General features: G+C 40.3%; 1 protein-coding gene across 5 annotated transcripts in view; it reads left to right on the top strand.

Annotated features, from left to right (window-relative positions):
* zgc:172282 (leucine-rich repeat and fibronectin type III domain-containing protein 1-like protein) overlaps nt 1–24,929 on the top strand; it is a 93,513-nt gene that overhangs the window by 21,691 nt on the left and 46,893 nt on the right. For all 5 annotated transcript variants that reach the window (XM_035155439.2, XM_035155438.2, XM_035155437.2 and 2 more), the window contains exons 2-7: nt 3,321–3,537; nt 4,632–4,783; nt 5,050–5,303; nt 5,495–5,738; nt 5,859–6,016; nt 7,350–7,730. In XM_035155439.2, coding sequence (XP_035011330.1) covers nt 3,345–3,537; nt 4,632–4,783; nt 5,050–5,303; nt 5,495–5,738; nt 5,859–6,016; nt 7,350–7,730 — 1,382 coding nt within the window. In that variant the 5' untranslated portion in view covers nt 3,321–3,344. The remainder of the gene's footprint in view (nt 1–3,320; nt 3,538–4,631; nt 4,784–5,049; nt 5,304–5,494; nt 5,739–5,858; nt 6,017–7,349; nt 7,731–24,929) is intronic.

Here is a 24,929-nt window from a genome sequence, read left to right as displayed (position 1 = left end):
TTATTCTTGATTAGTTGATTGATACAAATTGAGATTCTCAAAAGCTGTGCGCTAAATGGACTTGTTTTCAGATGACAACCCCTCGAGGTACTTAAGTATACGATTTGATTTATGTGGTCTGTCAACCATCAGGTTTAATTTAATTTAGTGAACTGCAACTTTACATTATTAAAGCTAAAAGCAAGGATGCAACACTGCCTGTTTACCCTCATTCTCATTAGTGTCACTCTATTCTGCTCTGCCTTGTCACGTTTTTTTTCACATTGGCTGCAAATGTATTAACTTTGTCAAGCCGTTTTTCAGACATGACCTTGGAGTTAACCATGAGTTTGCCTTTCACACATGCACAACATAGCGGAAGGTTCTCTGCAGAGACGCATTCACAACACAATCAAATCCTCCGCATTGTTCAGGCAAGAGGTGAAGCAGCAGTCAAAGGCAGGAAGTGACATATTAACCCTGCTGCGTATATCCCGTGATTTTGTTTACAGCACCTCGACACCGGCGTCAGCTTTTATCACCACAAACTCTCTTGACATCTTCGTCTTCTACATGTACTGAATGACGCTGCTTTTTCACCGGTAGATATTTGTTTTCTTTTTTTCATTTTTGGGCCTGTCCCAAAAATTACTCGTGGCAACACTGGTATTTTGTGTTACCAAACCTTTTCCAAAAGGAACTTTTTTGAGTAGGCCTGAGAGAAAGTTAGATGCAGGAGGATTTGCAACAAGATTAATCATTTTAGTTCTATTTTTCAGCAGTATTAAGACTCATGCAGTATAAGTATGCAGGTTTGCCAAGGGGAGTTTTAATTGAGTTGGCTCAATGCTGTCAGGCTCTACACTGCATCAAAGATGTCTGAACAGTCATTGTTTACAGTCAATGCAAAGAACTGTTTAGGCCCAAACTGAGTTATACAGCAAAACTCATGCATCCATAATTGAATAATATAAAAAAATAAATAAATACACTTGATGTGTGGTAGAACCAATTGAGGTATGACTAAATATTCAAAAGAGCACGGGTATTACACTGTGGACTCATGCACATGCAAACGGAGTGAGAAGGACTGTGGATTTAAAATCACAGTTGGCAACAAATTCTGCAATGTAAACACATTAAATATGCATTACAATGAAAGCATTGTAAGACAGTGAGACGCAGTGAGAAATGGATGATGGGGCAAAAATATGGAGCAAGCGTGGAGAGCCTGAGAAAAGAGAAAGATTGCGGAAGGGGGCTTGTGAGATAGATGATCATGAGAAAAACTAGAAAATGAAAAGCAAGCAGGAGGGCGTGATTAGAAACGAGAATCCCATCTTCTGTGGGAAAGTTATAAATAAGGATTTAGGAGATGGAAGAGTGGCAGAAGAGCTGAAAGGCAGCCAGAGCAATGACAAAAAGAGGGGTGTATGATAGACATGGAGAAGCGAAATGAGGTGCAGTGTAAGCAATGCATCAGTTAAAGAGAACAAGAGTGCAAGAGAGTCGGAAACAGAAATAACGAGAAGACTGACAATACATGTGTTCATGAAGCAGGCATGAAAATGTACTCACAAGTTTGGAAAGAGGGATTATGGAGTGAGTGAAGTGTGAGACGAGAACAACGGCACGAGGATATCTGTAAAAACAACAGGTGAACAGATTGCCATATGTGGGGGAAATGACACAGGGAGGTATAGCTGATGGAATAATCAAGAGTAACGGGGAGAGATATATCGAATGACATAGAAAAACACTGACAGGGAGGAAAATGGAAAGGCTGATAAAAGAAATTCAGTGTCTCTTTATATCTGAATTATAGCTAATCATCATTCCTGCTTTGCGTCTTATTGTGAGAGGATGGAGAACATCAAGTATCAAATTACGGCCTTTCTATTTTTAGCAGGCTCATGAGACTGCATGCAATTTCATTTGTTTGTATATATTTGGCAGACTCGCTTTGCGGGACGATACACAGGGAAATTTAAGAAATTCATGTGGCAGCACTGAGTATTTTTAATCCAGAGATATATCATCCCTTGATACAAATGTTTGGTTGAGGGTATTGGGAGTATCAAGTAAGAAGCGAGATGAAGGGGTTGCACACTTGTCTTCAGCTGTAAAGAAGCTCAGTGCTATTGATTCGTCAGGCAGTCAAACTGGGCAGGCTAATACACTGCTGCCCACTGGCAAACATGAAAACCCCACCATGAGTTTAGAACAGTGTCCGCAGTGTTAAAAAGTAATTATTGTACCACGTTTAGCTGCCTGTGACAGAATTTGATCCTAAATGACTGTTGATATTTTGAGTTTTATTATTTGATACAAAAAAGGGTATAAAACAACTTCCTCCGAAGTACATATATATTTAAATAAATTCATGTAGAGATCATGGAAACTACAATGTTGAACATGTACGCTAAAGAAAACTCTCTTCAAAGTTCGGACTAAGTTTATGTATCAGTTGATTTAACCCAGTCTGATTTTACAAATGTTTGTGTGTGTGTGTGTGTCAGCGTGCGAGAGAGAGAGGAGAGCAGGCGCAGTCAGGACGAGCTGAGTCTCTCTGTGTGTGTGTATGTGTGTGTGTGTGTGTGTGTGTGTGTGTGAAAGAGAGAGAGTGAAGTGAGTGTGTGTGCGCGAGTCCCCAATGTGAATCGCCCATATTTTAAAAGCCGCTGTTCCTTCTATCAACAGTTCTGGGACTATCGTACAGAAGCTACGTAATTTGGTTATAGTAATCAACTAGCTTATAGTGATCAATTTGGCTCGGACAAGCTTGATCACTATAAGCGGTTTCCACTGTATAAATATAGCACACTGTTGCTATTAGGTGGATGACGTAGACATTATGCAACCTTGACCTCAAAAATGCAGTTTACCATTGTATAACAGTGTCACTCGACATCAATAATACAATATACACAATATAACCTGTCACAATCACAACGTTAAAAAGGTAGTGGTGAGGAAAGAGTCCCCAATGTGTCTGTGGAAAATGCCAGCTCACTATACACCCACACAATGACAGAGTCTATTACGAGCTGACAGCCTTGAGCAATTGAGTCCAACTGCTGAGCGCTGCCATGATCAACTGCTCAGACGCCACTCGCTGTCTTGTAAAGTTGTTTTTGTTTCGTATTTTTGAAGGAGTTGTTGGGGTCTACTTAGTTTTTTTTGTCTGGAAAAAAGAAACACAGGCATTAAACTCCTAGATTAAGTGTCTCTGGGAGTGATAAAGTCATCCTGGTTTCCCACTTCTTGACATTTAACTTTTCTTCAGTGACACCATCATTGTATTCACTTGAATTCATTGCTGTCTTCACTCTGTCTTCCAGGTGACCTGTTTCCATTGGAGGATAATGGAACGGCTGTGGTTGTCTTTGCTGTTGCTGGCAGCAGCATGCAGGGGACAGCCGTGTCCGAAACGCTGTATGTGCCAGAGCCTTTCTCCGTCGCTCGCTATCCTCTGCTCCAAGACAGGCCTGCTGTTCGTTCCTGCAGCCATTGACCGACGCACCGTGGAGCTACGGCTTCAAGAGAACTTCATCACAGGTATAATGTACCAACCGGCCTGTCCAGTATTACATTCACTTTAACATAAACCTGAAATTCAAACAATGCATCAGAGTTCAGTGTGTAGAGTGTTGATCCATGCATTCATGAACTGCTCCATTTATTTCACCCTCTTTTGTCCTAATCAATCATTTAATGAGAATGCTTGGATTTGTTGCTTATATGGGGAAAAAAACACTGGTTGCAACAATGGGAGCATATTTACCTTATCTCAGAACAATTGCGTGCAACGGAACACTGTTCACAGTGAATACAAATGTTGGTTGAAGTCACAACTCTTTTTCTGTTGGTTTCCACGTGACTGATATTTCTCACGAGTCTGGGTATTTCAACTTTCACACCTCAGACAAGCAAGTCTCATTAATGATTCATCTTCTCCCTATATCAAAGAATTCGATTTTTTTTTTACTTCGAGACATAATTATTTTTAAGAACAGAAGTGCTGCTTTATCCTTTTATTTTAATCTGAAGTTCCATTTGCTCCCACCACGGCAGCCACCTAATCTTCCCAGGCTTGATTGAAAATAAATTATATTCTGTGTTTCAACAAAACAAAAGACACAAGTTAAAAAGAAAAGAACGCTTTCATATGGCCCAGAAAGATATTGTGATGCACCTTTAACAACATCACACAGCCATAGTTATTTAAGTCACATTGTTCATGTCCAATTTCAAAGATTCTGTAACCGTTTGGGCGATACCGGAATCTCTAAGCTGTATACTGACGTTTCCTAGAGTTTGTTGGCAAAAAATAAATTTTACTAGACGAAAAGAAAACACAAATGGTTAACTTGACGAATGTGATAATAACAATGTGTTCAGCAATATCAAGTAAAGGAAGATCTCTTACTCATCTGATAGTACCTATTCTTTTCCTTTTCATGACAAAAATATATATAAATAAAAAACATATGGAAAAGCCCCAGAACCATACAAATATGTGTCGTCATTAATGTGAAAGCATATCTATCTGACTTGTCTTTCCACCTCAATACTTTACCTTTCTAATATATCTACTCAATTAAGACATTGCTGATGGAATCTTTCTTTGTGTTTATCCTGCATACTCCCAGCTGTCCGAAGAAAGGATTTTGCCAACATGACCAGCCTGCTACACCTAACCCTGTCCAGAAACACCATCAGTCAGATCCTCCCTTCAGCATTCAGTGACCTGCGGCGACTCAGAGCACTCCACCTAGACTCTAATAGAATAACTGTGATCAAGGTAAGATTAATGGCTGAATGGCCAACTGGATTGATGATGCTGAATGGGAATGACGAATACTGTGGATCAATGGGCTGTTAAACAGAAACTGAGCCATATAAAAAAAGTTTACAGTCAAATGGATGGATACACACAACTGAATGATAGAGCTACAATGCAGAAAGATAGAGTGGATAGATAAATAGAAATACAGTACATGTGCATATCTGCAATACTTTCACAGCTCACTGAATGTTCACTGCATATTCACTTTTTGTATCAACCAGGATGAGCATTTCAAAGGCCTGACCAACCTTCGTCACCTAATCCTGGCCAACAACCAGCTCCACTCCATATCTCCCCATGCCTTTGATGACTTCCTGTCCACATTGGAGGATCTAGACCTCAGCTACAACAACCTTGCCCAGGTGCCATGGGACACGATTGGGCGCCTCACCAATGTCAATACCCTAAATATGGATCATAACCTCATAGAAAACGTTCCCCAAGGGGTATTCACCAACCTACACAAACTGGCCAGGTAAATGGATATATATGCATTTGTCTGTAGAGTTACACAATCTAAAGGGATCTTAATAATTAAATGTATTATATTTAATTGATAATTCAAATATCCTTAATTGACTAATGTAATAATCTAATAATATGATCTAATAACAATCTCTTCCCCACTCTCTCCTCATGTTCTCCCAAACCCCTGTCCATCCACAGGCTAGACATGACATCCAATAAATTGAAGAAAATTCCCCCCGATCCATTATTCCTGAGAATCCCAGTTTATGCCAAGTCCAGAGGCTCCCCTCTCACCTCCCTGGTGTTGAGTTTTGGTGGTAACCCCCTTCACTGTAACTGTGAACTCCTGTGGCTGAGGAGACTAACCAGAGAAGATGACCTCGAGACATGCGCCTCTCCCTCTGACCTCAGTGCCAAATATTTCTGGACAATACCTGAAGAGGTGAGGTTTGACACTAATATGCCTTATAACCTTGGATATGAGACAGACCTTTAATTTATAATACAGCTCAGATAAGTATGCAGATTTGAAAAAAATTACCTGATCTGTTTTGTCCTTTAGGAGTTTATTTGTGACCCACCAGTTCTAACACGCAAGTCACCTCATACTGTGGCAATGGAGGGCCAGCATGCCAGTCTGAAGTGCAAAGCGAATGGTGACCCAGAGCCTGAAGTCCACTGGATCAGCCCTGAAGGGCGACTTATATCTAATGGCTCAAGGTATCACCCTTATTCCAGTGTTTTTGAATTTAAGGTACAGTGTTAATTTAGCAAATATGACATATCCAGTGAGAACACTAGTCCACATTCAATGATGTCAGAAACCTGGGAAACCAGTTAGCAGGTGAGAAAGGGGGTGGTTTAAATATTCTGCTGTATTTCTCAAGCTCATTGCCATCAGCCAATGTTAAACCCAAGTCAGAAACACAGTGTGCCTCACATCATTTCTGGCTTGGCTGTAGGAACAGGACGTAGGCACACGACTTGCGTGGGCCAACTCTGAAACAGGATTAGAAGGTAGCAGTTGAGGTCGGCATTAAAATCTCCACCATTAGACCTTCTTCACATTTTTATCAGGTAACCTAGTTGGCACACTTGTCAGACGTGGGTTTAGAGTTATGGTTTACATAACAGTGGTTTCAAATCATTGATAACATTGCCCTCCACTCAGTGCACTGCAATCCGATAGTGCTTGACTACATGAAAGTACATGCATAAATGAACCAAAGATGCATTGGGGACATTGTGTTTCGATCAGCCAAACTTCAGAGGTGGGCGGGGATGAACTGTAACCACATCCGACACAAGAATAAATGCATTTACGTTGTCTGTTCACATATGACTATCACAAGAAATACATAACCGTGCACTACAAATGTACATTGGCTAATAAACACTCAAATCTGCCCTATCCTCGGTCCTCAACTATGGACTGAAATATAAGACACTTGTGGATGGAGTGAGGACGAGAACAACCAAAAATAAAGTACACACAATAACACAGCTTCACAGAAGTCTACCATCTATTTCTATTCTTCTTTTGTTGTTTTTGGACCTGAGTAAATGAGAGGAGAATGTGACATAAGCTGCATATTCACACAAGAAACCTTAATATATGGCGCCAAAGCAATGTTGGATTCTTTGGCAAGTACCATTTTTCTGGTAAAGCCTAAAGTTGTGGGGGTAAAGCTGCAAAACAGTCAGCAACATACATCATCAGACTGGCAGCCATTGTATTGATTCTAGAAAAGAGTCATAATGAAGGATGGTGGTAGATGTAAATGAGTTGAATGGGAGAACACTGATTTGCAACTGTATGGATGACAAACAAGGACATCTTCTGTGACTGGATGGTTAGGACTTGAGGGGGGTTGCCTCTTAAATTACACATGTAAATGTGTTTTGCTTTTTTATTTGCTTAAATTAATGGGGATTGCACTATAGTAGTGGAAAGTTTGGCCTGTTTATCCAAGCTGGAGTCACCTCTCAGTTATTTTTGTTAAAGTTATTGAATTAATTGACTTAGATATATCTCATTTTCCATTCGTTTCAGGACGTTAGTTTTCCCAAATGGAAGCCTGGATATCAATGTGACAACCCTGAAGGATTCAGGAAACTTTACCTGCATCGCCTCAAACGCAGCAGGCGAGTCCACAGGAAGGGTGGAACTAGTTGTCACAGCCATGCCTCATCTCGCCAACAGCACAAGCCGCAGCCGGGACCCATCCTCTGAACCCGCCCCCTCTGATATTCTAACCTCCTCTAAGGTTGCACTGCCTAACAACGAGACAAGGGCGGCAGACCGGAGGGTCTCATTGGTGGAGCTGACAGGAAACTCTGCCCTCATTAGATGGAGCAGTCAGACGCCTACATCTGGAGTCAGGATGTTCCAGGTCCAGTACAACAGCTCTGGGGATGACGCACTGGTTTATAGGTATGTCCATCTCCACCGCAATTCATTATTCTGTGTTTTAATTATCTTGAATTCAATACAAATGTTTAAGCCATATTATTAAAAAGCAGAGGATGCATTTGTGTGTATAATCAGCAGACATCAGCCTTGGCTATGAGGATGAGAGCAGATGATAGATGATACAAGAGGAGATTAGCCAGTCATCGTAAAAGTCTAATCAACTGAAATGATAAAGATATCTGTACTGGAGCAGAGCCATTGTTGGGTTCCCTGAATGCAGGGGAGGCCTGGGCCAAATGTGAGGAGTGTAGCTCTGTAACACGTTTTAATGCTTGTCTGTCAGTTGGCTTCTTTGCTGCATTGCTGTGCCGGTTTGTTGTGTGAGTTTGTTGCTGGTCATTACACTTTGGTTCTAGTGTGGTATTTTTATTTGTGGTAAGGATTTAATTATCTTGGCAACGTCATTATTTTGTCAGATTCGACTCTGATTGACATTTGGTCTCAAAATGTTTGAATGTTTAATGGTAAAAATCACATTTTACCATCTTTCTGAAACAAACAGGTAAGTTTCTGATTTGTATGCACAACATCCTACTGCACACTCATACTGTTATCCTTAATCCAGATAAAGTGTGAATGGACGCCCAAAGAATTTCAATGGATAGAAAGAGCAGTTCAAGGTATTATGGTAATTCTTTTTGATACTTCTGTGATTGCAGCCATTGAATTTTAATGTTAGCATTGGAACGAGCCTCATCTGATATGCAGAAGTTGAACAGGAGGAAAGGTCACTATAAGTTGAATTATGTTAATCATAAAACTTTGTTCAAGTTGTCATTTGCAGTTAAGGAATGTGGACCTGTGCATAGGAATTAAGATCGGTCACCAAATTAGTGCTTTCAACAAATATTGACGAATCAGTTTCCTTCATGTGTCAGCACAACGTTAATTTTCCATAACAAAAGCAGCAAAGTATGTAATGGCAGACTTTTGCAGGTTTATCTTTCCATCAATCATTATCTTCCGAGTATACAGTATATGAACATGAGAGGGCGACTCGGGTCACATTTTTCTTTCCGAACCTATTTTAACCTGAGAAAAAACTTACAGAGCCCGTCAGCCTGTCTCTGACATTCATGGTTGTTTTACACAATTACAGACAAGTGCAGTGTAAAAAAATCAGCTCAGCCAACTTGAGCGACCTGACAAGAACCGTAATATCTTTTGAAAATGACCCATTGGGTGCCAAAGGGCTCGGGCTTGGAATCTACACAAATAAAATGTGATTTAAAGCTAAAGTATTAGCTTGAGTGTTATGGCTACCTTCCTCCGACCTGTTCCATTATATTGAAATTAGATTTTGAATACAATTAATCCCTATTTCTATTATTTACTTGTTGGGTTAGAATATGACATATCTGTCATATCTTCACTATTTTAAGCTATGATTGGGTGTGTAAAGCAAACTTTTATTGAATATTATTTGAAGCCATTTTGTTTGATGACTAGGTTTCTCTTCATGTCAGTGTGGGAGATTACTCTCTGTATTCTTTCTCACCCCCCCTATTGCCTCTTCTTATGACTGCTACAGCTAATGTAACAGGAGCTGTGCTGGCGTTGTGAGAGAAAGAAACGCGGTTAAACTACCACAGCGCACTTTAAGTTCTCTTCTAAATCTGTGTGCTCTTGGGGAATCATCCACATTCTCACTCTCTTTGCAAAAACCAAAGCACTGGCAACATCATTGCCCAAATCCCTCGGCAAGCCTGGCAAAACTCTGTTTATTTTCAGGTGTGTGAGGAGTTTCATACGTTGTGGAGTTGTCATGGCAACAGGTTGGGGAAAATCTCCCAGATCTAGTTATGAGTGACAGGTAACTTAAATATTATCAAAGATGAGTACTGCTGACTATTCCTTGGTTTCACCTTTTTTAAACCATTGATTAACAGTTGACATTCTCTCTTTGGGGAAAAATGAAATTGTCGAGGAGAAAAACCCATTGATAGAATATGTCAAATAAATGCAGCTGACAGGAGAATCAGACAATTGATCTTAATTTGTGCAAATCTAGTGAGAGGTGATGCTATTTCTAAGCTAAAGACAGAACAGAACACTTTGTATTTAGACAGTTCAGGTAACGATGGGGGATAAGTGGCTTCTTGCAATTCTGAGCATGGCAACTGTTGCTCTGCATAGCAACCTCCCATCTGCCCCTGCCTGTTCAAGGTTGCGTGTAGTTATAGTGGGCACAGTGGCTATGCAGGTCCAAACACTTGCTAAGTGTAGGGGTGTAAGTTTGTGTCTAAAAAATTGTCATAATCAACTAGGACTGAGATCCTAGTTATTCCATCTTTAGGTTTTAAGACCAAATAGACGATAAAAGCTATAATTAATTAGTTATAATAGAAGGATTGATTATTTCACTGCAGTCACTGGCAAACATAAAGGAAGGCGTCATTTAAGATAAGATGTCCTGTGGTACAATGTTGAATGAGATAAATCTACACAGACATGTCTCTTCTCATGTGGATTCCTCTTTGTCTCTTCCCACCTCGCATGTCCATCCTTGATTATTTAATTTCCTCCACTTTCTTGTATCATTTACCCACACCATATGTGGGTAATAAAAGATGTGTCATCGCTTTTTAAAGCATGTGTTTCAGGAGAGAGACAACCAGTGATTTTTAACCCTTCTGACAGATTTATTGAAGGAAGGCAATAATTACTGGATTGCAATGGATTTGCTTTTCTTTTTCTGGGGGTTTAAAATTTCCCCTTAAGCTACATCACATTGTGTAAAGAGAAGCTGTCAAACTGGGAGCCAAGAGTGACTGACAAATAAGGAGGACCTAATATTTAATTTCTTGAAGTGGTATTTGATTGTTTGTTTTTTTTGTTGAGTAGGTTGTGTAACTATTAAAAAGTGTGTTTATATATCTGACATCTTAGCTCTGAGTCAGACTTACCATCACAATCTAAACGCAACAACCCAAAGGATGTGGCCAGCTCAACATTTCTGCACAGTCAGCAGAATCTGACTCAGACACTTAACTGTGTCTCAGTTTCCCTCTGTGGTCACTTGTGCTGTTTTATTTAGTTCCTTTCATGTACAGTAAGTAGGTAATTGTTAGTAACCAACATGGGTCATATGCAGAGCGCATTGATGAGCAAAATATTCTGTCTCATTTTGACTGCTATTTAAATGCAATGAGGTATTTTCTGAATTTGTTCAGATAAACACTCACAGGCTACCACCTCCAGAGAGGAATTATTTGTAAAGTAAATCCAATCAGTCTAATTTCCGAAGCCTTGACTTCCTGAGTTAACTGATTCCCATCCTCTACTCAAAAAGTCTGTGTTTGTGTGCATGTGTGTGTTTTATATTCATTCTGTGGAAATTACTTGGTTTGCCTTGTCACCACTTATTTTAATTTTAAGCTTTTTAATCCACCAAATGTCTATCATAAATCTCTCTCTAGTGCTAAAAGCTTTCCAGGGACTGGGACATGTTTGTCTCATGTTCCATATCAGTGTGATGGTTTATGGGAGAGAGGAGAGGGGAGTCATTGGGTTAATAAAGAAGTCTTTAATGGCTCTCAGAATTCGTTCAGACCTGGTATTAATATCCATCCTGAGTGATCCAATCACAAGTGGTGTGCACTAAATTCAGGTTAGAATGCATTTAAATGAGTCATCGATGTGCCCTGTGATCTGATCACTCAGACCACATTCGGAGGTGGTCAGGTTCGCATGTGTCTACATTCTTTTCGCTGTCGCATCCTAATCAGCTGACGTCCTCTGACCCACTGCAGATTATTATAAATCAAACATATTTTTAGCTTCTTAGAGCCCATACGTTGATTTGTTTGTGGCCACAATAGCAACATTACCACATAATGATTGATCCTTTTCTTAAATTAGTCAAATCTTTCTTCATGGCTGCACGCATTCATTCATTCAGTCCCTGCTGATTCTGCTCGCCCTATTCTCTCTCGCTCTCTCACTTGTGCCGACACACATACGTAAACAATCGTCATCGACACATCTGTAAACTTAGACCGGGTAAAAAAAACATCATTCGGTTTTCGCAAACACAAAAGACGTACATGTATATTTGTGTGAATAGCAGGGAAGTGAGATCTGATCAAAAATGGTCCCTGGAGACACATTCGGGACACATTTATATACCAGGTGGGAACAGGCGAACTTAGCGCTGACCACTTGATGATTGGATCTCCCTGGTCTGAACTGGGCCTGAAGCCAAGCATGTCGACTACAGCAACTTGCCACTCGTGTGACTGCTGCTTCATAGTGTATAGTTACACAGAAACAAAATAAATGAGTAGCAACATGCTTACTTACTTCTTCCATTAAGATATATTTACACAGTGTCTGCCTCCGGACGTAGGTGCTCTCTCTATAAAGCATGTACTTTGATCCTGGTGTGGGAGCATGACTGTCTTTGAAGATGCAGTTAGAGCACATTAAACTTCTATCATCGATGCAAAGCATCACGATACATGCATTAGAAAAACACATATGAAAGGCTCCTGCAAAGAAGCTTCTAGCTTCTATTCCAAATTCAAACCACTTCGTCTGGTTTTCTGCCTGTATGTGTGCGTGGGAGACGATTTTTGAGTTGTGTGTATGCGTGCTTAATATGTGTGAGTAATTTAAAGATTTTTATATTCCTCACAATATGCCCACCACGCAAGGGCAGAGTTTTCCACTCAGAAACACACATGCACACACACACAAAATACAGACAACAACCCAGACATGAGCCCAAGCGCCGGTGTCCGAATGCCTGCCACACACTCAAGGATTGTCAAATCCTAAGTGATTTAACCGATTTTCAACCTTTGAATTCAAGCTTTTAATCAAGCTTTGAATTGTGAGAACGTACACGCTAGACAATCCAGTCGTTACGCAGAAACACACACTTGGTTTTTAAACAAACGATTTCTGAGTGACTTTCTGGGAGCTTGAGGAATCACAAATACTAGCATGATCAAACGTGACGTGATTCAACGCTGTACGCAGTTTCATTTCTCAAGACAAATATGCAACGTCAAGTATGACACATCCTGGTCAGCTCGCTCTAATTGGCTTTTGCAGGTTTTAGCTCAATTGTCCGATGCCTGTTCCTTTCATACTACACAAGACCTCCCGATTCAAAATGGCGAAAGGTTTCGATTCAGTTGGCAACGCCCCTGCTTGCTTGGAAGGGTGAGTCACAAGCAAAACTGGCTTGAATATCCTTTAATGTGGAGCGCACATTACTCTCTGTCTCTCTGAAGAGGTGGAGCAACCTTTTCTGTATTGTCCATGTCAGTAGTTCTTTTGATAATGGACTTACAGACACATAAAAACTGCACAAAATAGCAGACTCAGGATACAGTGACTGGAAACGTGCATTAATAACTGTAAACTCCACTCTCATTCCTGTTAAGCAAGCCCTTACTTAGATGATGGTGTGCACATTAGGCGACATTAGCAAGGGTAAATGCACTCTCTATACCTCATCATTACATGGATGATGACAAGCTTTCACACTTTTGTCTTATAATTTCTTAATCACACCTGCTGTGGTTCTGATAGTCACTTGTTTTTCCACAAAGATTAGTAAAACGATAAGTATCTTGGATTTTTTTAATCCTGTGCAATGTCATCCATTTTCTTTTGAAGGATTTTAGCAAGCGTGGTACATTCTTTATGGAATTCTAAAAGCCATTAGAGTACTTGGTGTGACATTAATAGTGGATTGTCAAGCATCATTAAACTGAAATATGAATGAACTCAAGTCAGTGCACAAGGCGTGTGTGTGTGTGTGTGTTAAATGGGAGTTAGGGGTTAATAGCTTTGTAGCAGGTGGTGGAAGCATCTGGAACAAAGCTGGGTGGGCTGAGGTGTGCCTCCATGTGGATGACTATGTGTACAGTGGGATGGAGAGAGAGAGAGAGAGAGGTGTGTGTGTAGGTGGGTGTATAAAACTCACATATATTGGTAATGTGCATCCATTTTTTTCATGACTCAATTTGCCCTCCTTTCTTCAGTTGGACAAGTCAAGTGTTTGGAGTTGAGTAATACTGAAATAACAAGAAATAAGCTTTGACTTCACCTGAAAATGTTTCCTCATGATCAATAGAGGCTCCATCCTATAAAACTGCTTATTGCTGGTGCACAGTTCAGCAAGTAACAACTCTACTAATATCAAATGCAATCCCTTTTTTCTAATGTAGCGTTTTAATTATTTTTCTTGGTTAATTAGGCATTATAGCCAAATTAACTTACTATCAAGTTCCGAGGCACCATTTGTCAATTTAAAATTACTCCAACTGGTAAATCAGTGCATTCAAAGCAGAAAAAGAGGAGAGAAAATCAAGGGAAGAGTCTGTGGTAAATTGAGTGATATGGATAATGAGTTACTCTTAAGCAGCCCTGTTGCGCCCTAAATTAAAATTGAATGAGTGAGCCATAGAAAATCTGACCTTGGAATGGAAAATAATGCATTTAAGGGCTGTAAAAAACAGACACATATACAAATATGGCAAATATGGCTCATATCAGCCAATATTTATCAGCCAACCCATAAATCAGGTTGAGTTTCATAATATGCATTTTAACCTGAAACTGTTAATACCATTGTTCAGGTCAGGCTTGTGGAGTCCTCCAATGGAATCAAAATGAAAAAAGTAAAAAGTAAATAAAAAATGTCTCTATTAATCACGGGGTGATCCGACAGTCGCACCTTTATTTATATTTCCTACACTTTATTTCAAATATTATTACTGCTACTGCCACTATAAACAGTGGACTTACAGCGGGATATTACACCTGTGGTCAATTCCATGAACAATAATGAAATTCACATTTAATGTGGTAAAAAACCAAACAGGCTTTATGTGATATTCCTAATCCACTTTTTGGTCTCATATACAATATCACCAAACCAATATTTCTGTCCAATCACAATCTACTCACATTCATGATCATGAACACGTCTCCATATCCAATCCAATATCCAATGAGCAATCAGTTTGCTATCGGCCATTGTCATTTAATTGAGTGATTCAGTGTATATGTACTAATGAGCTTAGAGAGCCTAATGACAAATGACTGTCCGTCCCACCTGACGAAGTGCAGCACAAGACACACGCACACACGCACACACACACACACACACACACACACACACCCTTCCATCACTGGTACCAGCTGCATGAGTGCCAATTAGATGGAGAACTAATGAGTTAGATCAGAGAGGTAAAGTTCAAAGACACTGAAGACATCTATTTAGTCGTCGTCGTTCTTTCTCTTTCACGTCACAGCCTCACTCTCTCAGCAGTTTTCCTCCCTCTAACTCTGTATCACTTTCCTTTACCCAATTTCTTCCGTCTTTCTATCCCAATGTTCATTGAGCCTCTTTGGCTCATTCCTCATCTTGATTTCCTCTTATTTTGTTGTCTTTTTACATCATTTAGCTTTTCTGCACTTTTTTCCTTGTCTCCATTCTTCCTCCTTTTTGTATTCGTTACATGGAGGTTTACCCTTCCCGTTTTCCCCTCCCTCTGTCCTTCCTTCCCTCTCCTCTCCCAGTTATTTGCAGAGCTCAGCAGAATGCCGTCGGCTGTCCGACCCATAATCCCCTTGTTTGGCGCCTTGTTGCCGTTTTCATCATCGTTCCAAATCGATGTTTAATTATCCCGTGACACGCCCCCAACCCTACTACCCCAACCCCACCCCCATTCCCCGCTCTTCCCCTCGTCATGCGTTCGCTTTCCCCTTCCCGTTCCAACAGCCCCCCCCCCGCCACCACCACCCAGCCTTTAGATCTTCATGGCTGGAGGGTACAGTAATTAAAAAGACACATGACACGCCGTGAGAGATAGATACAGTGAAGGGACGGGAGGGGGAGAAAAAGTAGTAAATAAGACGACGGCAAAAAAGGAAGAGGGGAGAGGGTGGAAAGAAAGGGAGTGGGATAGATGAGGAGACAGGAGGGGGAGAGCAGAAGAGAAACTGGAGAGGATGAGGGAAAGGGAGAAGAGGGGATTTGGATGGTAAGTAGGGATAAGAGAGCTGCTAGATGGATTGCATCCTGCAACGCTCAATGAAATACGACTGAACAAACTCTTTATTAATGACCGAGCTCCCATAAGCTCAATATTCAAGCCTGGTTTATCTTTGTTTTAAGCTGCCTGGTAGGAATGAATAACACTGGTTTGAAAACTCTTGCATTAGCAGTCACTGGTGTTTTGTAGGTGCTCAGACGGAGATGTGCATAATGTTGTTGACGTGTAAAAGCAACTGTTCGACAACAAAGTGCACATGGTTGCCGAGAGTAAGAAAACAGCTCCATAAAATATTTAATTTGCACATTACGCCTGTGTGGAGTTGCCCACTTTTCACTTGCGTTTAGTCCAAACATGCAGGTCAGCTAAGTCAGAAATGCTAAATTGTTAATTTACAGTGGGGATTTGTTAATACAGCACTTTGATGGGAAAAGGGTGCATCTGTTTTTTATGTCCTGAACAGTGCTGGCTACAGACATCAGGAAACCTTTAATTTGGAAAATAATGGATGCAGCTTAATGAATCACAAAACATGTATAGGTAGGGAAAACATATATAGATAGTAAAAGCATTTTACAATACTCAACGAGCTCACTATTTTCTGAACTGTGTTATGCTGCTGAGATGAGAAAAAAACAGCCCGAGAGCATCAAAGCAAGGATCAATAGTAAACAAGACAAGTCTAAGTAATTCCAATCAGTGAGATGGAATCCAATGTATTGAATGTATTGTAGCACAATTTAGCTCAGCAGTAAGCCAGGATGAGATTAAACAAAGTATTAAGCTTTTTGTCCTTGTCCTATTTGTAAGTGCTTTGCAACCAACTTGGGGAAAAGCTTGTGCATATGAAACGTATATAGATAGTTACGTTTATTTATTGTTTTATATGTCTTGCTTTTGAGCGTTATGTTATTGACATTACTTTAAACTCCCCAGTTTGATGGAAATCTTATCCTGTTATCCTTCATCCACTGGGGCCTGGGTAAGGGGTTAAGGCTTAGGGTTATGTTTAGGATTAGAGGCAGGATCCAGGGAATTAGTGGCATTAACACATAAAAACTGAGTAAAAATGGCAAATAAACTTTCAAGCAACCAAATAAATAAAAAAATTACTTAACATAGAATTCTATCAAAAAAGAAAAAAGGCAAAAAAAAAGAAGGAAAGAATATAAAGGGGAACTCCAAGCAGTACTGCACATTTAATCATCCTTAATTGAGCTTCCATCCTAAACGACCAGCTTTGCCCCACAGATTGACATTGAAAATTTGGAGGTCTTTATTTTATTCTAGTTTCTTTTTTTAAGTATATTTGATGGGCTTTTATGGCCTTTATTTGATGGGTCAGAGAGAATGGGGGGTGAAAGAGCTGCGAGAAATCAAACCTGGGCTGCTGCAGAGGTGTATAGCCTCTTTCTTAAAAGAAAGGAAAGTTAGAAATGATTCCAACCTTGAGCCTTTACCTCTGACTCACTACTGTTTTACAAAAACCTTAGCAAGCTCTTGTTTTTAAGATCCATCAACTTGTTTCTACTAGAAACAACTCTCCTTTGGTGTGTGTGTGTGTGTGTGTGTGTGTGTGTGTGTGTGTGCATGCATGATTATACAGAACGTATGAACCCATGATTAACATGTCTGTCTGCAGGTCATGTGAAACATGAGGTATTGATGTGGAAGTGTCAGATACCACAGAATGATCTATTCCTTTCCTCAGCCCTTCTTTTTATCCCTCTCCTTGTCAGTCACTGATCACTGCATTATTCAGAACCTCATCTTATTACCCCCTTTTTTTCCGGTCTCTTCTTTTGTTTCCCTTTGAATATTATAATCCAAGATTTGATCTATAAATGAAGACACACATGTTTTCACACAGCATGCATATACATTGATCCTGTAATTATCTGGTGCTACAGGATACGCTTGTTATAAAGCTTGGAACACTGTTCCATCGATGTGCAGCAATGCCAGTTTGCAGCTATAGTCCACATTAAGCCTTTCCTCCTTTAATTTTCTCTCTTTCACTCTGATTCACTCTTTGTCCACGTCTGTCTATCATAGTTAATCCATTTGACCTCATTCAATTTCCATTGGTGTATGATTTTGATAATTGTTGTTTATTTTACTTCACAGGTTTAGAGCACATTAGAATTAGCTCTGAATAATAGACAGAGATAGTAGGAGACAAATCAGTTTATTTCAGACTTCAGATGTTAACACCAGGTCTAACCAGTGCTTTGAAAGGGTCAGTACATTTACATTTGGCAGTTATGTTTGTCAGAAATCACCTAGAAATACAGTCCACAGTCACAGCACAAGGTTTGCAGATGGCTGACAATCATGAATGTGTTTCATTTTTATTTATTTATTATAATGACTACAAATAGTGGTTCAGACATCATCAGTCCCGCGCTTTAGTCCACTGTTTGTAATGTATTTATGTAAAGTATACGTGTGTTTGTAAGAGAGAGAGAGCAGAAATGTGATAATAACAAACTAAAGTGAGGTTATCTGCTATCCATGGTATGTGATAGATCATTTCCACAGGACTCCCTAAATACCCACAAGTAAAAGCCTCGAGGGCGGAATTGTCCTTTTAAATATTACAATCTAATCTCAGTAGCAATGATTGATTTGTGTGCGTGGCAGTGGGTGAACTGTTTTTAGCAGCTTCCTAATAAAAGAACAGCGAGCAATCTTGATATGAATATTTTATCAGTATTTCTACATAATTACAGCACAATATTACTGAGCACTAATCAGACATTTATAACAACTGCAGTACATAGTGATAAACACTGCCATAGACAATAAATAGTTTCTACCAACAGCCGCATCTCAGACCAAAACAAATTCTCCATCGAAGGTTTCACAGGAAGGGAATCACCTGCACCAACATGAACATGCTCCCAGAGTGTGAACCAGAACAAAACAATACACTCAGACAACACTCAGTCATTGCTAAGGACGCCATTACTACACTTTATCTTTACATGGGAAATAGCTGTTGGCTGCTGCATTAATGAGTATTGTATATACAACCTTTAAAGTCTAATCAAAACAGCTACACCACGCAACTTTGTTGTGGTACTTCATGTTTAATTATCAACGCCTCCCAACAAAAGATTTATTCTGACCTTCTCATACCCACACACACATGCATGTCTCTCTATAGAACCTTCGCCCTGAACGTAACCATCATAACTAAATGCCTAACCTTAACCTAATTCTAACCCTAACCCTAAAACCAAGTCTTAACCCCTCAATCAGCCCGTTGAATTTGTGAGGACCAGCCAAAATGCCCTCACGTCAAAATGTCCTCACAATGATGCTATTGAACTAATATTGACCCTCATACCTGCTCTGATAATGAACAATATTTGTAAACTTACAGGATTTTTGAGATTTTTGAGCTGAATTACCTGAAATTCAATTGAAACAACTTCTGGCAGACAGATATGGCGTTCAGTGTAGTATTCTTTGATCCTCGTCTACATAAACATTATTTTCTAAGCATTTAGCTAATGCTCTTAGCCGGAGTCACTTACAGTAACTTCAAAGCGGTGCATAGATTAATTTTCATTTCACTTGTATTCATTTTTTTTCATACTAGTGAAGATGCAAAGGCAGAGAGGGGGAGAATAGGGCCGAGGGAAGAGAAGATGCAAGAAACAGGAGTTACAGGTTAGAGCTGAGGACACATGGAAGAGAGGAGGTGGGTAGAAAGAGGGGAAGGAGGCAAGACTGACGGGGGAGGAACAAGGGGGAGTGAGGAAGGGACAAGGAGCAAGATGAAAAGAGGAGGAGAGAGAGGATGGGGGAGAGAGGTAATAGAATAGAATAGATGGAAGGAGAATGAAAGATAAAAGGGAGTGGGAGGTTGGAAGGAGGAAACAGTGCCTCATTATAGGAAAGAAAGGACTCTGGCTCAGCTCCGAACAGACGACCTGCCGTCAGGGGTCCCACTGAACGCACCACACAGTCACTGAGCTCCTGAACACACAACCACCATCTCTTATTCATTCAGACTGGGAGAAGAAAGCGCCGCCCATAGACACACACACGCCAAGAGTTATATTGAAATTTAGGAGACATATATCTGGACAGAGCGCTGCCAGTGAGAAACAATCAAAAGTGAAACTATGACAGGTTGCGGAGTTTTCACTTCCCCCCCCCAGCACATGGGTTTAAATGCATCTCAGTGGTATCTGACTGTCTTGTCTTTCTGCAGGATGTGTGGTGATCTATGACTTATTCTCAGTTTAGTGTCAGTAAAATGAAAGAGAAAAAAAGAGGACGTGTCTGAATATAAGTAAATAAAGTGGCTGTGATGCTCAGTGACCGAATCACAGAACTGGCTTGTTGGGTTTGGACAGATGCCCAGACAACGGGCTGTCTGGGGCTGTAACAACTTCATTGTGCCTGAAATGTGTTGTGTTGGTTTTATTTTCTTTGGAGATAACAGAATGAAAACATTTTTTGGGGGGGGATCAGAATAAGGAACTTGAGGGGTTGATACTACATCGGGGTCTGAGGTAGATCCCAAAGACGTAAATGTGACCACGAGGGCCGCTTTTTTTTCATTTCTTCAAGATAATAATTTATTGTTCTTGATGAAAACAACCAGGAGAGGTATTATAGGTTGTTGCTTCCTGCAGCTGGCAGACTTCACCACCAGCACTGCCCCCAGTTGACCACATGCACCTTATAGACCTCGCTCAGGTTTTTCAACTAATTTAATTGTGCGATAATAGTTTTTCTATCCATGTAATTTCTACTTCATATATGTGCAAGTTATATAAAATGTATGTTCTGTTTAGATTGTACATTTCCCTGTGTTTATATTAAATCTTTACTTATTTATTAGTTATACTGAGTGTCTGTTTTCACTATCCCCTGCTGTGAATCAGCACATTTCCCCATAATGGGACTGTAAAGGGTGATCTTGTCTAATCTCTTAGAAGTATTTAGTCCGACTGGAATATACATAGTGACAAAACTTAAAAAAGATAGGGGTTAAATTCTTTTTTTTTTTCTTTTTCCAATATCTTGAATTTTTCCAATAAAAGTATGAAACTGCATTTTAATGCTGAGGTGGGGAAATACAAGTCATTCCTTCCTGCCCTCTATTTCAAAAATGAATTATTTATGAAGTCTACTCAGAGCTTGTAACATACAATGTTCCGAGATGTCGTCAGTCTCGTTAGAAACATCCCCAGCACCTCTAATAATACCCAAGCAGTTGAGATCTTTTACCTGTTGTGACATTCTGCCACTTTTTCGCACAAACTGTTGCACTTGTTTATAAGCAATTAACTCATTAGAACAGGGAAAAACATATAATTTGCAAGCAACAGCTTTTGCAAGTAGACGTTTGAACTTGCTTGTTTAAAGGCAGTCACCATATACTGTGTTTAGTACAATAGTAAGATCATCATTTGTAGCGGCGAGTTTATTTCGATTGTGTTGTTTCAAAGTTAAGGTTTTATGTGTCTCTCTTGTCCTGAGCTAACGGCCTCACACAGGTACTGAGCAATCACTGCTAACTGTGGAAATCAGCATCCTGTCGCTGCTAATAGGCCGATAACTCACTAGCAGTCTCGTCTAAGTGGCCAATTTGACTTTGGTATACTCTTGTGTGCTGTATATGCCTGTGTGTGTGTGTGTACATATGAAATATTGCATGTTCATGAGTGGGATCTATCATTTATTTTTGTGGTCAGTAATGCTTCTCCCTCTCCGTCACGCTCCAGCCTCGTCTCTCCGACTGCGTCTATTTGTTCTTCCTTCCTTCCTTTTCTCTCTTTGTCCTCTTCGCCTTCACTCATCAGGAAGCTGCAGTAATGACTAGCTTCAATAATCACCACACACACAGCTCTTGCGAGGTCTCACATCACACACGCTGTCATAGACACACATGCGGAAAGGTGCGAGGGCTTATTATGGGCTTCATAAACAAGGAGATGGAGAGAGCAAGAACAGAGAAGACGAGACGGTGCGCTAGACGGAAAAATACTTTGAAGTCTGCAGACTTTGCATCTGACTGTGCTCATAATTTCTTTGTGTGTGTGTGTGTGTGTGTGTTTAGGTGCATTTCTGTCAGTGTGTGCTTTGCCTATAGAGCAGCATGCCAAATAGTGCATGCTCAGGTGCCTGTTTATGTGTGAGATATGTGTTATCACATTTGCTGAAACCGCATTTGCATAAACCAAGTTAGCAGAGATTGTATGTGTGAGGGTGTAAACATGTAACCAAGCAGATCCTGTCAGTACAGAACATCATGTTTTTTTTTTTTACCGCTTGAAATGTTCAGTCAGCCGGAGCCTTCCCGTCTCCTTCGTTTTTACATCACACTCTCCGTGCACTCCAACTGTATGTCTGTGAGCTTAATCTCTCTGTGCAGCTCACCTCCTCTACGTTTTTTGTCTTTGCTGTTCTACTTAAGCATCTCTCTCTCTCTTTCCCTCTCTCTGTGTGTCTCTATCTGCCTTGTGCATACTTAGAGAAAGTTAATGCCTTTGAATTCATTATGTTTTAATACATACATAACAAATCAGGGCAAGAGTGGATTATCCTTAAAAACTCAAGTGAGAACTTCCCTCGACTTTGAGGATGGTGTTCGACTGAAACATTTTTTTGTGTTGGGTAACGGCAAAGCAGATAATTCGCGTCAATGTCAGTCACTGTGTCCCAGAATATTCAAAAGACATGTGTGTGTGTCCAGGTATTACTCATGTTTTGGGGACCTAAATATATATTTACACAGCACATTATTGGGACTTGTCCAATGGGGACAAAAAGCAATTCCCCATAACGTAAATCATTACATTTTAAGGTGAAGACATGTTTTAGGTTAGGTTAAGGTTGAGTTATGTTTAAGTTAAGGTTAGTACTAGGTTAAGGTTGAGTTAGGTTTAGGTTAACGGATTAGGGTTAGTGGTAACTATGGTCAAGGTTAGAGTAAGTCTCAATGAAATCAATGTAAGTCAATAGAATGTCGTCTGAAGTCATGGAGTGCGTGCGTGCGTGCGTGCGTGTGTGCGTGCGTGCGTGCGTGTGTGCGTGCGTGCGTGCTTTTGCAGGCCACAGCTACACAGACTGCAGGATAATTGTGGCTTTAGGTTTTGCAGACTAATCTTGAGAGTGAGGACATTTAGTTTCTCAGTTTATCACAACTCGGAGTGTGTGCGCATGTATAAATAGATAGTGTGTTGTATTTTGAGTGGGTTTTCCAGGGCATCAGGTCGGGGACCTTACTCAGCACATGAGGGTGAGTGCATTCAATTAAAGTATTTGGGGAAAAAAGCTAAAGTTATGGAGTTATGCACTTTTCATTTAGCGGCAGAACTACATTAAAATGGAGGGATTTAGCGGGGCGGGATCTTCTGCTTGACAGTATTGAACTAGAAACATGTTTTTCCTGAGCCCCTAAAACCTTCAGCGTGTCTCAAGTACAACTTGTCATTGAACTCAAAGTCTATCCCAGCCCTTACAAGACTCTTAAGCCATTTACAAGCATCAGCCTCAGCCCCACTCTCTCCCCCTATGGCCCACTTAGATGGATGTAAAATTAGGCTTTAATCTGCCAGCTGAACTAAATACATGCTCCCCAGTGTCAACACTGCTCATTCCACAATATTTCATCTTCCTCTCTCTCACTCTCTTCTCCATTTGTTCCCTCTTCCCCCCCCCCCTAAAGTTCAAACGCTCGCCTCTTTTCTTTCGGTCATTCAGTCTCTTCTTCTCTGTATTTCATCTATGATAGATTTTGCTAAATCTAGCCCATGTCCCCCACTGTCAACACTGCAGTTAAAATGAATTTAATCTGCTCGCTCTCGTTCTCACGGCCTTTGTATCTGTTGCCCCCTTTCTCTCCCTTTCTCTCACTCTCTCCCTCAGCGGTTGATGGGCTGTGAGCGGTTTGCAGATCGATGGTTTTGATAAATGGGAGGAAATCTGGCTGTGGCCTCTGAAAATCTAAACTATAACAGCTGCTTAAGGAGCTGACTGGTTAAGTGTCTGTCTTTGTGTGCATGTGTCAAATTGACACAGGCAGACAGACAGGACAGGAAGCAGATAGACAGGCAGTTTAATTTGGTTCTTTAGATGTCAGCTTACAGACATTCAGTACTTATTCCCAGTGGCTACCAAAACTCCAGCAGTACAGAGTACTCTTTATTCAAATTACTGTTATTACTGTGGTTTATTGTTATATTGTGTCACAGTTGCACATTTCTACTATCCATTCCTTTCACGCTAGGAGGTGAAAACACCAAATTACAAGAGATGAGAGACGTGGTCCGAGCAATTACCTCAGAAAAAAATACCACCACCTTGCCACATTCTACCTTATTTGCATGCAACTCCCATTTTGTTGTTCTATCGTGTGCATTTCAAGGTCACAACACCAGCAACGTGCAGCACCACTGCCTCAGGGCCAGTTCCAATCATGGCATTCAATGTGGTTGCAATATATCTGTTACATTGTAGTAGGTTCATGTTTTATCTGGTTATACGATTCCAAATTTATGCAATTTGGGAGGGAGTCAGTTGCATAGTTTTAAATACAATAAGAACACAGTGAAATCTTCTCACTTCATTGCATTTCAGTGTATCTGAACAGGCACGAGCTTGCAGGGGAAAATAAATGCAGCCGACATCGAATGGTAATAAAGACGGAGACTTTTCTCTCTTTATGATCTGGGATGGAATTAGAGAGGACCATTCAAAACAAATATAATGAGCTTCTGGCGAACTGGTTTCATTACTTGGATCAAAAAATAAATAGATAAAATAGCCTGAGTTATAGAAGCAGGCTTCTGGCCAAAGAGACAAGCATGTTAACTCTGTCTGGCTTAAGCTGCATGGAAATTGGGTCAGAATATCCACTGCTCAAACTGAGGCAGCACCTGTTACACAAGTATGTTTATATAGTACCTGTCTGGACGTCAGCGCTCTGCAGCTGTCCAACACTTATTACATATTTAATACATATTTATCATGGTCATTTTTCAATAAATATTACATTTTTAAGATTTGATATGTTTGGATTGAGTAAAAGCTCCAAGCTGAGAAGCTAATGCCCATGCATGCATAAATGTGTAGGATGTATTCATTGAATATATTTTAAACCCTCATGATGATTTAAAAC

This window comes from Hippoglossus stenolepis, chromosome 4 (assembly GCF_022539355.2).
Source record: "Hippoglossus stenolepis isolate QCI-W04-F060 chromosome 4, HSTE1.2, whole genome shotgun sequence".
NCBI classification, from domain to species: Eukaryota; Metazoa; Chordata; class Actinopteri; order Pleuronectiformes; family Pleuronectidae; genus Hippoglossus; species Hippoglossus stenolepis.
This window is presented reverse-complemented; position numbering and strand designations above follow the sequence as displayed.